Raw genomic sequence first — 15,267 nt, forward strand, 5'->3', positions numbered from 1 at the left:
GCCTTTTTTGTGGACAATGAGGGAGAGGTTATTCTAACTCATTCCTAATACATTGCAATTTACATTTGCTTAACATTGAATCTCCAACCCTTCTTCAAGAGTAGTATGGGCTTTTATTGTAAATAAAGGAATGTCATAATGGGAATGCCCAACGATATCTGATCCTTGCTTTTATCAATGCAGAAACAACTGGTTTCATATCCCTTTTCTCCTTTGGCGTAATTGGTGAGGGTATAGCTGCAATTTATGTCCCTCAAACTCTATACATTGCACGCCTCTATTTGCATTTTTTATTTCAAATATAATATACAAATATCTTATAGGCACCAATGGTAGCTGATCCTGTCACAAACACATGGAAATCAACATCAAAGTTTCTGCCATTTTTCCTTTCATTCTATGGGTCTAAAAAAAAAATATTCACCGGCATGGAGGAAAAATTATGTAAATCTTTGAGGGCCTAATTTTAGCATTATATTATATTAGGTTCACCTTGATGTATTCTGTCTTCTTTAAACCTCATCTATTATGTTACTATGTATATATGTGTCTCTCCCACACTTCAAAAACATTGCATAGTGAGATTAATAGCTCTAAAAGAAAGCTTAAACCCAATATTTTTCTTTAATTATTCAGACATTCTTTATGCTCTTTTTATCTTTTGTTGAAAAGCAGTGACATAAGCTCAGAAGCATGCATGTTCTGGAGCACTTTATGGTATCAAGTTTGCAAGAATGTTATCCATCTCCAAGAGCACTAACTGGCAGCAATTTGCCATGTAATGTTCCAGACACCTACCTAGAAATCTCTTTGACAAGGAATAAAAATGGAACACAGCAAATTTTATAATAGAAGCAAATTGGAAATGTTTTTAAAATCGTAATATATCTGCCTGATTAAAAAAATATATTTTTTTGGGTTTCATATCCCTTTAAAGGGACACGGAACCCAATTTATTTCTTTCAGAGCATGCAATTTTAATCAACTTTCTAATTTACTCCTATTATCAACTTTTCTTTGTTATCTTGCTATTTGTGTTTGAAAATTATGAATGTAAATCTTAGCAGCCAGCCCATTTTAGGTTCAGCATCATGGATAGCGCTTGTTTATTGGAGGCTGACATTTACCCACCAATAAGCAAGCATAACCCAGGTTCTCAACTAAAAATGGGCATGCTCCTATGCATCACATTCCTGCTTTTTAAATTAAGATAGCAAAAGAACAAAGAAAAATTTATAATAGGAGTAAATTAGAAAGTTGCTTAAAATGGCAAGCTCTGTTTGAATCATTAAAGAAAAAAATTGTGTTTAGTGTCCCTTTAAGTTAAAATTTGTCTTTTCTAAAATACAGTAGTGAAAAGACTGCTTAGATAATCTTGCCAGAGTGAAGAGCTTTAGATCATTGGGAAAATAAAGGGCAACAAAACAATTACTTTTTTTTATTTTATCTCTGGAACTAATAAAATAAATTGATTGTTTGATGTATCCTCTGCATATGTATATAAGGATTAATTATGATTGTATTATTACCATATTTAGGACACCAGCACTAGCTCATCACTACAGCATTTCTAATGTTGAGAATATCTTATTTTCATTACTTTAACCTTGGGATTTGCACTATATTTTATCATATACACATTGCCTAAAATCTATCAAAATGAAACAAACATTAAATAAGTCATTATTTATTTTATTCTAATAAAAGCAAGAACATTTCCTGAGATGTATCATATTTGTCAAAATGTTCCATATTGGACACTGATGTTCAATTTTACCATAATAACATTGAATTTATAAAACTGGAAGAAAAATAATTTAGTTTTAATTCATTTAAAATTACCCATGAGTAACATTTAATATTAATTCAGTATTTGGAGTTTAGACCTCAATAATAAATTAGCAAATAGATACAGTACTTTGCAGCATTGCTTATATTCAATTTGTAAATATCTCTTATTAAAAACACAAGTGATTTAAAATGAAGGCATGTAAAATAACAGATCATGCAATAATATGTTTAGTAAAAAAGAAATCTTAAGACCATTAAATACGGTAGAAGTGCATAATACAGTAGAAAGATGCATAATAAAAAGACAATGTAATAGCACTCGCTATTAACGCGCTCTGAGTTTTAAATGAGAAATAGATTTTTTTCTAACAAATTTCAAAATGTCCTTTAATTTGCTGGCCCACATTTTCAAGTCACAACCATCAGCCAATCACAGACTTTTATAAGTATACACTTTAAAACTCTTGCACATGCTCTGTAGGAACTGGTGTCTAATAAAGTATGCATATAAAAAGATTGCGTACAATTTGTTACTTGAAGTCAGTTGGAATGTTTCTTAAATAGCATGCTCTATCTGAATCATGAATGTTTAAAATTGAGTTTAGTGTTCCTTTAGTGAACAACAGTATCTAAAATACATATATTGCATAATAAAAAGCTTCTATTTTGATTACTTTATAAGATACTAGCAAATTAACAACGTACAAAATTTACTGAAAACATAAATGGTTTGCATGCAAAATAAAATAAAATATAAAATATATTAGTTGTACCTGGCCAGCTCTGCTATTCTCACAAACAACAATGTCTTCATCTGCAATATGTGGTGGATTGTCATTCACATCTAAAACTTTGATCCCAATGGAAACATAGCTCACAAGGGTAGGGTTGTCTGTTAGAAAAAAAAGAAGAATTAGTTATTTAAATAAAAAAATAATAATAATAAAAAAAAAAAGCTTATATGATTTGCAAATTATTTTCTTAAAAAAGGAAATGAACATTTGTTCAGTCAGTGTAAAACATTGTTTAACAATGCAAATAACTATTTAAGGTCAATAGCATGCATGTTGATTGAAAGGTTTAACAATTAACAGATGTTTGTAAAAATGAAATGCAAATTATATGTAAATTGGCTGTCACTGTTATTATATCATTTTTTTAGTAAGATTAATTTCTTGAAAAAAAAGAGATACTTTATTTTTGTATTACTTTATTTTAAAAGTCTAGATTCAATATAACTCATTTGCCTCCACTCATCATTTGCCCAGCAGACAAAGTACGCTCTGGGGACCATTACCCGCCTGGCTATGTGAAAAGCAGGCATCATCCGCTGTCCACATTTATCATTACACAAGCAGATGTTTCTGCAATACCACCCCCTCTAATGTATGGCCAATCGCACATGAGCAGGGGCTGTCAAGTAGGCTAAGTAGCAAAGCCACTTAAAAATGGGGCTTATTGATAAAACTAATATTTTGCTGAAAAAATAAACACTGCAACATTGCCACTGAAAAATGGGGAGATTAAAAGAGATCTGTACCCCAATTGTCAGAGCAGCAAGAGTTGAATTATTGTTGCTGCTTCTGTCTAACAACGGTTAATGTCTTTCTGCATAGAATCTCTTCCAATGTCAAGGATATTGTCATCACAATTTAAAAAAAAAAAAAACATTACAAAATAAACAAAGCAAAACAATAGACTGTATAAAATAGTCCACTCTAACATATGCCAAAAAAACTTCAAAAAGTGCAATAAAAACTATATAAAAAAAGAGAGACCTTATCAGCTTTGATATAGTGAGTCATGGTATACAGAATGTTAGTCCGAAAGGAGAGCCAATGAAGGCAAGGTCCGATAAGGTTGAGTGTGGATGATGTAACTAACGATATAGTACTGAAATTCAGCTACAATTATAGTAATTGTGCTGTATCAATATATATACATAGATTGAAACATATATGTAGCACAAGATTCTAAAAGGTACATAAAAGTATTTAATATTGAACGTTAAAACATGAGCATCATTAAAACAAATGTATTATTGACCTGAACTGCAGGAAATATTATATAAAACCATATAAAACAGAAACACACGTGTGTAGCTTATTCACTTAGGGTTGATAGTGGTGTATCACAAAATGGGTTGTCTAAATGTGAACCTCATATTAAGATAAGCACTAAATGTTGGTGGTGCTAAGTGATGTTGATGCTGAAACGCCGGCAGTTATATATATAGAGAGTTGTAGCACATATATATAATGTCTCATGAACAATTAAATTACATAGACAGGAAAATAATAATAACAATTAACATGAAAGTGGTGATGTCCAAGTATCACTTGCAAAAAGTGAGAAATAAAAATTGTGACTGAGAATTCTCTTAATAAGTCCAAAAATTGAAAAAATATATATGTTAAACCATCCAATTTGTTGTGATCCAATGTGGTGATGCTAACAGAACCAAAAAGTCCAAGAAATTCAAAAATTAATTAATCCAAAAGTTCAAACCAAAGTGATGATACACATAAGTCCAAAAAATTAAATCCACAAATTAAATCCAAAAGTCAAATCAACTAGTGTGTACACAAACTTGTGGGAGTGATCACAGAAAAGTCATTGGTTAGCATCTGAAACGATTCTGGATGTGTCACGCCCCCATCACGGCACGCCCGATGCTGGTCACGCCCCTACCAGGCAGCTTCCGCAGTGCACACTACTCTGCAGCTGAAGGCCAGGTGTGTTTGTCCGCGAGCAGTCTCTACTGCGCATGACGGCTTCAGACAAACACACTTGGCCTTGGCCTTTTATAATATAGGATGTGGCTTTACTAAGTTATTGTGCAGATTTCAAGAAGTAAAGAAACCTGCAGATGGATATTTTATTTATTTTTCAATGGAAAATAATATTCATTGTGGATCTTAAATAATCTTATACAGGACAATCAAATACAATATATATATATAAAACAACAACTATTTTTTTAACTATGAAAAATTTGAATTAAAGTGACCTTTGCCTAAAAATATTGGGGTTGACATAATCTTGTAGAAATTATTTATCAAATGACTTATCAGCAAAAATTTCTGTATACTTTAATGGTGAATTTTGTAGAAAAATATTCAGATTTCTAAAGGATTGTGATCGACCCCATAACCAGACATCTTACATATGATATTTGAAATGTAAAATGGCACTGTATTTTCAAGATTTCATTTTACTTCCTTAAAAAAATAAAAATAATGCATTATTCATTTTAATTTGACCTCATTCCTAATTGATTTCATGTGTATTTATTTTTCAGTATTAATAGGAGAATATCTCAATCCCATAAAGCTGTATGAAAACATTGTTCTCATATTGGGTATTTTTTGCGTCATCTGAATTCTTTATTCCAAATACCTTATGTCTGCAATATTTTTAGGATATCCAGATTTTCTTCATTCATACTGGGCAAAAATTCAAATATATTCCTAGAGCTTTCATGGACTTTTCACTGACTTTAATTTACTGAAGTAATAAGCAGGTAATGGGTAAAGAGAATGCCCGTAAAAATTGATCCATTGTTGTACCATTTATATGGTTGAGTAAGTGCCATGGATTGAAGCTATGTTCTTGGATTCAAAGGATAGGGAAAGACAGACTGTAAGTATATGAGTAATTTATTGTGTAAAAATATGGAGAGTTTAAATACCCTTATATATAATTTCTTTCATGTAATTAGCAAGAGTCCATGAGCTAGTGACGTATGGGATATACATTCCTACCAGGAGGGGCAAAGTTTCCCAAACCTCAAAATGCCTATAAATACACCCCTCACCACACCCACAAATCAGTTTTACAAACTTTGCCTCCTATGGAGGTGGTGAAGTAAGTTTGTGCTAGATTCTACGTTGATATGCGCTCCGCAGCAGGTTGGAGCCCGGTTTTCCTCTCAGCGTGCAGTGAATGTCAGAGGGATGTGAGGAGAGTATTGCCTATTTGAATGCAGTGATCTTCTTCTACGGGGTCTATTTCATAGGTTCTCTGTTATCGGTCGTAGAGATTCATCTCTTACCTCCCTTTTCAGATCGACGATATACTCTTATATATACCATTTCCTCTACTGATTCTCGTTTCAGTACTGGTTTGGCTTTCTACTACATGTAGATGAGTGTCCTGGGGTAAGTAAGTCTTATTTTCTGTGACACTCTAAGCTATGGTTGGGCACTTTTATGTAAAGTTCTAAATATATGTATTCTAACATTTATTTGCCTTGACTCAGGATGTTCAACATTCCTTATTTCAGACAGTCAGTTTCATATTTGGGATAATGGATATGAATAAATCATTTTTTTCTTACCTTAAAAATTGGACTTTTCCCTGTGGGCTGTTAGGTTCGCGGGGGCTGAAAATGCTTCATTTTATTGCGTCATTCTTGGCGCAGACTTTTTTGGCGCAAATTTTTTTTCTGTTTCCGGCGTCATACGTGTCGCCGGAAGTTGCGTCATTTTTTACGTTCTTTTGCGCCAAAAGTGTCGGCGTTCCGGATGTGGCGTCATTTTTGGCGCCAAAAGCATTTAGGCGCCAAATAATGTGGGCGTCTTTTTTGGCGCTAAAAAATATGGGCATCACTATTGTCTCCACATTATTTAAGTCTCATTATTTTGTGCTTCTGGTTGCTAGAAGCTTATTCACTGGCATTTTTTTCCCATTCCTGAAACTGTCATTTAAGGAATTTGATCAATTTTGCTTTATATGTTGTTTTTTCTATTACATATTGCAAGATGTCCCACGTTGAAGCTGAGTCAGAAGATACTTCTGGAAAATCGCTGCCTGGTGCTGGAGCTACCAAAGCTAAGTGTATCTGCTGTAAACTTTTGGTATCTGTTCCTCCAGCTGTTGTTTGTACTGTTTGTCATGACAAACTTGCTAATGCAGATAATATTTCCTTTAGTACTGTTACATTACCTGTTGCTGTTCCATCAACATCTAATATTCAGAGTGTTCCTGATAACATAAGAGATTTTGTTTCTAAATCCATTAAGAAGGCTATGTCTGTTATTCCTCCTTCTAGTAAACGTAAAAAGTCTTTTAAAACTTCTCATTTTTCAGATGAATTTTTAAATGAACATCATCATTCTGATACTGATATTGGTTCTTCTGATTCAGAGGATTCTGTCTCAGAGGTTGACGCTGATAAATCTTCATATTTATTTAAAATGGAATTTATTCGTTCTTTACTTAAAGAAGTCCTAATTGCATTAGAAATTGAGGATTCTAGTCCTCTTGATACTAAATCTAAACGTTTAGATAAGGTTTTTAAATCTCCTGTAGTTATTCCAGAAGTGTTTCCTGTCCCTGGTGCTATTTCTGAAGTAATTTCCAGGGAATGGAATAATTTGGGTAATTCTTTTACTCCTTCTAAACGTTTAAGCAATTATATCCTGTGCCATCTGACAGATTAGAATTTTGGGACAAAATCCCTAAGGTTGATGGGGCTGTCTCTACTCTTGCTAAGCGTACTACTATTCCTACGGCAGATGGTACTTCCTTTAAGGATCCTTTAGATAGGAAAATTGAATCCTTTCTAAGAAAAGCTTACTTGTGTTCAGGTAATCTTCTTAGACCTGCTATATCTTTAGCGGATGTTGCTGCAGCTTCAACTTTTTGGTTAGAAGCTTTAGCGCAACAAGTAACAGATCATAATTCTCATAGCATTATTATTCTTCTACAACATGCTAATAATTTTATTTGTGATGCCATCTTTGATATCATTAGAGTTGATGTCAGGTATATGTCTCTAGCTATTTTAGCTAGAAGAGCTTTATGGCTTAAAACTTGGAATGCTGATATGTCTTCTAAGTCTACTCTGCTTTCCCTTTCTTTCCAGGGTAATAAATTATTTGGTTCTCAGTTGGATTCTATTATCTCAACTGTTACTGGAGGGAAAGGAACTTTTTTACCACAGGATAAAAAATCTAAAGGTAAATTTAGGTCTAATAATCGTTTTTTGTTCCTTTCGTCACAACAAGGAACAAAAGACTGATCCTTCATCCTCAGGAGAGGTATCAGTTTGGAAACCTTCTCCAGTCTGGAATAAATCCAAGCCTTTTAGAAAACCAAAGCCAGCTCCCAAGTCCACATGAAGGTGCGGCCCTCATTCCAGCTCAGCTGGTAGGGGGCAGATTACGTTTTTTCAAAGAAATTTGGTTAATTTCCGTTCACAATCTCTGGATTCAGAACATTGTTTCAGAAGGGTACAGAATTGGCTTCAAGATAAGGCCTCCTGCAAAGAGATTTTTTCTTTCCCGTGTCCCAGTAAACCTAGCGAAGGCTCAAGCATTTCTGAAATGTGTTTCAGATCTAGAGTTCGCTGGAGTAATTATGCCAGTTCCAGTTCTGGAACAGGGGCTGGGGTTTTATTCAAATCTCTTCATTGTACCAAAGAAGGAGAATTCCTTCAGACCAGTTCTGGATCTAAAAATATTGAATCGTTATGTAAGGATACCAACATTCAAGATGGTAACTATAAGGACTATCCTGCCTTTTGTTCAGCAAGAGCATTATATGTCCACAATAGATTTACAGGATGCATATCTGCATATTCCGATACATCCAGATCACTTTCAGTTTCTGAGATTCTCTTTCCTAGACAAGCATTACCAGTTTGTGGCTCTACTGTTTGGCCTAGCTACAGCTCCAAGAATTTTTACAAAGGTTCTCGGTGCCCTTCTGTCTGTAATCAGAGAACAGGGTATTGTGGTATTTCCTTATTTGGACGATATCTTGGTACTTGCTCAGTCTTCACATTTAGCAGAATCTCATACGAATCGACTTGTGTTGTTTCTTCAAGATCATGGTTGGAGGATCAATTTACCAAAAAGTTCATTGATTCCTCAAACAAGGGTAACCTTTTTAGGTTTCCAGATAGATTCAGTGTCCATGACTCTGTCACTAACGGACAAGAGATGTCTAAAATTGATATCAGCTTGTCAAAACCTTCAGTCACAATCATTCCCTTCGGTAGCTTTATGCATGGAAATTCTAGGTCTTATGACTGCAGCATCGGACGCGATCCCCTTTGCTCATTTTCACATGCGACCTCTTCAGCTCTGTATGCTGAACCAGTGGTGCAGGGATTACACAAAGATATCTCAATTAATATCTTTAACACCGATTGTACGACACTCTCTGATGTGGTGGAAAGATCACCATCGTTTAGTTCAGGGGGCTTCTTTTGTTCTTCTGACCTGGACTGTAATTTCAACAGATGCAAGTCTGACAGGTTGGGGAGCTGTTTGGGGGTCTCTGACAGCACAAGGGGTTTGGGAATCTCAGGAGGTGAGATTACCGATCAATATTTTGGAACTCCGTGCAATTTTCAGAGCTCTAAAGAGAGAATCGTTCATTTGTTTTCAGACAGACAATGTCACAACTGTGGCATACATCAATCATCAAGGAGGGACTCACAGTCCTCTGGCTATGAAGGAAGTATCTCAAATTCTTGTATGGGTGGAATCCAGCTCCTGTCTAGTTTCTGCGGTTCATATCCCAGGTATAGACAATTGGGAAGCGGATGATCTCAGCCGCCAAACGTTACATCCGGGCGAATGGTCTCTTCACCCAGAGGTATTTCTTCAGATTGTTCAAATGTGGGGACTTCCAGAAATAGATCTGATGGCCTCTCATCTAAACAAGAAACTTCCCAGGTATCTGTCCAGATCCAGGGATCCTCAAGCGGAAGCAGTGGATGCATTGTCACTTCCTTGGAAGTATCATCCTGCCTATATCTTTCCGCCTCTAGTTCTTCTTCCAAGAGTAATCTCCAAGATTCTGAAGGAATGCTCGTTTGTTCTGCTGGTAGCTCCAGCATGGCCTCACAGGTTTTGGTATGCGGATCTTGTCCGGATGGCCTCTTGCCAACCGTGGACACTTCCGTTAAGACCAGACCTTTTGTCGCAAGGTCCTTTTTTCCATCAGGATCTCAAATCCTTAAATTTAAAGGTATGGAGATTGAACGCTTGATTCTTAGTCAAAGAGGTTTCTCTGACTCTGTGATTAATACTATGTTACAGGCTCGTAAATCTGTATCTAGGGAGATATATTATAGAGTCTGGAAGACATATTTCTTGGTGTCTTTCTCATAATTTTTCCTGGCATTCTTTTAGAATTCCGAGAATTTTACAGTTTCTTCAGGATGGTTTGGATAAAGGTTTGTCTGCAAGTTCCTTGAAAGGACAAATCTCTGCTCTTTCTGTTCTTTTTCCCAGAAAGATTGCTAATCTTCCTGATATTCATTGTTTTGTTCAAGCTTTGGTTCGTATAAAACCTGTCATTAAGTCAATTTCTCCTCCTTGGAGTTGGAATTTGGTTCTGGGGGCTCTTCAAGCTCCTCCGTTTGAACCTATGCATTCATTGGACATCAAATTACTTTCTTGGAAAGTTTTGTTCCTTTTGGCCATCTCTTCTGCCAGACGAGTTTCTGAATCATCTGCTCTTTCTTGTGAGTCTCCTTTTCTGATTTTTCATCAGGATAAGGCGGTGTTGCGAACTTCTTTTACATTTTTACCTAAGGTTGTGAATTCTAACAACATTAGTAGAGAAATTGTGGTTCCTTCATTGTGTCCTAATCCTAAGAATTCTAAGGAGAGATCATTGCATTCTTTGGATGTAGTTAGAGCTTTGAAAAATTATGTTGAAGCTACTAAGAATTTCAGAAAGACTTCTAGTCTATTTGTTATCTTTTCCGGTTCTAGGAAAGGTCAGAAGGCCTCTGCCATTTCTTTGGCTTCTTGGTTGAAATCTTTAATTCATCATGCTTATGTCGAGTCGGGTAAAACTCCGCCTCAAAGGATTACAGCTCATTCTACTAGGTCAGTTTCTACTTCCTGGGCGTTTAGGAATGATGCTTCGGTTGATCAGATTTGCAAAGCAGCAACTTGGTCTTCTTTGCATACTTTTACTAAATTCTACCATTTTGATGTGTTTTCTTCTACTGAAGCTGTTTTTGGTAGAAAAGTACTTCAGGCAGCTGTTTCAGTTTGAATCTTCTGCTTATAATTTCAGTTTTTTTCATTTAATCTTTATTTTGGGTGTGGATTATTTTTCAGTGGAATTGGCTGTCTTTATTTTATCCCTCCCTCTCTAGTGACTCTTGCGTGGAAAGATCCACATCTTGGGTAGTCATTATCCCATACGTCACTAGCTCATGGACTCTTGCTAATTACATGAAAGAAAACATAATTTATTTAAGAACTTACCTGATAAATTCATTTCTTTCATATTAGCAAGAGTCCATGAGGCCCACCCTTTTTTGTGGTGGTTATGATTTTTTTGTATAAAGCACAATTATTCCAATTCCTTATTTTTTATGCTTTCACACTTTTTTCTTATCACCCCACTTCTTGGCTATTCGTTAAACTGATTTGTGGGTGTGGTGAGGGGTGTATTTATAGGCATTTTGAGGTTTGGGAAACTTTGCCCCTCCTGGTAGGAATGTATATCCCATACGTCACTAGCTCATGGACTCTTGCTAATATGAAAGAAATGAATTTATCAGGTAAGTTCTTACATAAATTATGTTTTTCTTAATTTTTAGTAGACACGTGCATTCATTTCTTTACAAATGCATATTGGTAATGAAAATATGGATATTTGTTTCATTTTCAAAAAATGAATATCTGAATGGACAAATTAATTTAAAGAAAATTAATATATACTAAAACTATCTGTAAGAATACATTTATTTCCTAAAAATTAGCTTTTAAAGGTAAAATCCTGTACCTACCTATAGTGTGCTTGGGAGCCGCATTTATCCCGACCCTTCTTCACAGAGCCCAGGGAAGAACTAATAGGAGAAGGTCTTTTAGCACAGGCTGTCGGTTTCGACACAAAACTAAACAACTACCGAACAGTGCAGCAAATGGACATTCTGAAAAACTAATTTTTCAGAATATTAGTTCCAAATTATTTGTCCAAAATTAATTATTTACTGTTTCACATGTCTAATTTTTAGACACAACATATCCATCAATAGCAATTGAATACAATTTTAAAATCAGTGTGACTGTATGAGTGTTTGAGTGTTCAGAAGGAGTTGTGAGAAGCAAGGAATGTGAGAACAGAGGCCTAAAGTTGGTAAAGATGAAATAAGTTAAAGAGCATCTGAAGGAAAAGCTGAGAGGGGTGATTGATTGAGGACAGATAGCCTGAGGAGCCTGAAGGGAGATAGAGGAAAGACTAACGGCTAGATTTAGAGTTTTGTCGATAACGACTCGCGTAGCTAACTCTGGCTTTTTTCTGGCCGCACCTTTAAAATAACTCTGGCATTGAGAGTCCACAGAATGGCTGCGTTAGGCTCCAAAAAAGGAGCGTAGAGCATATTTAACGCAACTTCAACTCTCGATACCAGAGTTGCTTACGGACGCGGCCAGCCTCAAAAACGTGCTTGTGCACGATTCCCCCATAGGAAACAATGGGGCTGTTTGAGCTGAAAAAAAAACCTAACACCCTCAAAAAAGCCACGTTCAGCTCCTAACGCAGCCCCATTGTTTCCTATGGGGAAACACTTCCTACGTCTGCACCTAACACTCTAACATGTACCCCGAGTCTAAACACCCCTAACCTTACACTTATTAACCCCTATTCTGCCGCCCCCGCTATCGCTGACCCCTGCATATTATTATTAACCCCTAATCTGCCACTCCGTAAACCGCTGCTACTTACATTATCCCTATGTACCCCTAATCTGCTGTCCCTAACACCGCCGACCCCTATATTATATTTATTAACCCCTAATCTGCCCCCCCACAACGTCGCCTCCACCTGCCTACACTTATTAACCCCTAATCTGCCAAGCGGACCGCACCGCTATTATAATAAAGTTATTAACCCCTAATCTGCCTCACTAACCCTATAATAAATAGTATTAACCCCTAATCTGCCCTCCCTAACATCGCCGACACCTAACTTCAAACATTAACCCCTAATCTGCCGACTGGAGCTCACCGCTATTCTAATAAATGTATTAACCCCTAAAGCTAAGTCTAACCCTAACACCCCCCTAAGTTAAATATAATTTAAATCTAACGAAATTAATTAACTCTTATTAAATAAATTATTCCTATTTAAAGCTAAATACTTACCTGTAAAATAAATCCTAATATAGCTACAATATAAATTATAATTATATTATAGATATTTTAGGATTTATATTTATTTTACAGGTAACTTTGTATTTATTTTAACCAGGTACAATAGCTATTAAATAGTTAAGAACTATTTAATAGCTAAAATAGTTAAAATAATTACAAATTACCTGTAAAATAAATGCTAACCTAAGTTACAATTAAACCTAACACTAGACTATCAATAAATTAATTAAATAAAATACCTACAATTACCTACAATTAAACCTAACACTACACTATCAATAAATTAATTAAATACAATATCTACAAATAAATACAATGAAATAAACTAACTAAAGTACAAAAAATAAAAAAGAACTAAGTTACAAAAAATAAAAAAATATTTACAAACATTAGAAAAATATTACAACAATTTTAAACTAATTACACCTACTCTAAGCCCCCTAATAAAATAACAAAGCCCCCAAAAATAAAAAAATGCCCTACCCTATTCTAAATTACAAAAGTTCAAAGCTCTTTTACCTTACCAGCCCTGAACAGGGCCCTTTGCGGGGCATGCCCCAAAGAATTCAGCTCTTTTGCCTGTAAAAAAAAAACATACAATACCCCCCAACATTACAACCCACCACCCACATACCCCTAATCTAACCCAAACCCCCCTTAAATAAACCTAACACTAAGCCCCTGAAGATCTTCCTACCTTATCTTCACCCTGCCAGGTTCACCGATCCGTCCTCGGAAGTCTTGATCCAAGCCTCGGAAGTGTTGATCCAAGCCCAAGCGGGGGGCTGAAGTGCGACGTCCATCCTCGGGCTGAAGTCTGGATCCAAGCGGCGACTGAAGAAATCCATCCTCGGGCTGAAGTCGGAAGTCCATCATCTGGATGAAGTCTTCTATCAAGCCGCATCTTCAATCTTCTTTCTTCTGGAGCGGAACCATCTTCTTCCAAGCCGACGCGGAACATCCTCTTCAACCGACGACTAGACGACGAATGACGGTTCCTTTAAATGACGTCATCCAAGATGGCGTCCCTCAAATTCCGATTGGCTGATAGGATTCTATCAGCCAATCGGAATTAAAGTAGGAATATTCTGATTGGCTGATGGAATCAGCCAATCAGAATCAAGTTCAATCCGATTGGCTGATCCAACCAGCCAATCGGATTGAACTTGATTCTGATTGGCTGATTCCATCAGCCAATCAGAATATTCCTACCTTAATTCCGATTGGCTGATAGAATCCTATCAGCCAATCGGAATTCGAGGGACGCCATCTTGGATGACGTCCCTTAAAGGAACTGTCATTCGTCGGGAAGTCGTCGTCGGAAGAAGATGGGTCCGCGGTGGAGGTCTTCAAGATGGAGCCGGTCCTCATCGGATGAAGATAGAAGATGCCGCTTGGAAGAAGATGGTTGCCGGTCCGGATCTACTCTTCTTCCCGGATAGGATGAAGACTTTGGACCCTCTTCTGGACTTCTTCAGCCGTCGGATGATGGATGTCTAGCCCCCTCTTGGGTTGGATGAAGATATCGGAGCCAGGACGGATCTGTGTGATACCCGGTGAGGTGAAGACAAGGTAGGAAGATCTTCAGGGGCTTAGTGTTAGGTTTATTTAAGGGGGGTTTGGGTTAGATTAGGGGTATGTGGGTGGTGGGTTGTAATGTTGGGGGGGGTATTGTATGTGTTATTTTACAGGCAAAAGAGCTGAATTTCTTGGGGCATGCCCCGCAAAGGGCCCTGTTCAGGGCTGGTAAGGTAAAAGAGCTTTGAACTTTAGTAATTTAGAATAGGGTAGGGCATTATTTTATTTTGGGGGTCTTTGTTATTTTATTAGGGGGCTTAGAGTAGGTGTAATTAGTTTAAAATTGTTGTAATATTTTTCTGATGTTTGTAAATATTTTTTTATTTTTTGTAACTTAGTTTTTTTTATTTTTTGTACTTTAGTTAGTTTATTTCATTGTAGTTATTTGTAGATATTGTATTTAATTAATGTATTGATAGTGTAGTGTTAGGTTTAATTGTAGGTAATTGTAGGTATTTTATTTAATTAATTTATTGATAGTGTAGTGTTAGGTTTAATTGTAACTTAGGTTAGGATTTATTTTATTGGTAATTTTGTAATTATTTTAACTATTTTAGCTATTAAATAGTTCTTAACTATTTAATAGCTATTGTACCTGGTTAAAATAAATACAAAGTTACCTGTAAAATAAATATAAATCCTAAAATAGCTATAATATAATTATAATTTATATTGTAGCTATATTAGGATTTCTTTTACAGGTAAGTATTTAGCTTTAAATAGGAATAATTTATTTAATAAGAGTTAATTAATTTCGTTAGATTTA

At 35.8% G+C, this 15,267-nt stretch overlaps 1 protein-coding gene across 3 annotated transcripts in view; it reads right to left on the reverse strand.

Moving 5' to 3' along the window:
* Positions 1–15,267, reverse strand: part of CDH18 (cadherin 18) — a 951,076-nt gene that overhangs the window by 85,964 nt on the left and 849,845 nt on the right. For 2 of the 3 annotated variants that reach the window (XM_053714609.1, XM_053714611.1), the window contains one exon: positions 2,565–2,683. In XM_053714609.1, the coding sequence (XP_053570584.1) occupies positions 2,565–2,683 (119 nt within the window). The remainder of the gene's footprint in view (positions 1–2,564; positions 2,684–15,267) is intronic. The other variant, XM_053714610.1, reaches the window with a different exon arrangement.

The sequence above is a fragment of the Bombina bombina genome, chromosome 5 (genome assembly GCF_027579735.1).
Source record: "Bombina bombina isolate aBomBom1 chromosome 5, aBomBom1.pri, whole genome shotgun sequence".
NCBI lineage: Eukaryota > Metazoa > Chordata > Amphibia > Anura > Bombinatoridae > Bombina > Bombina bombina.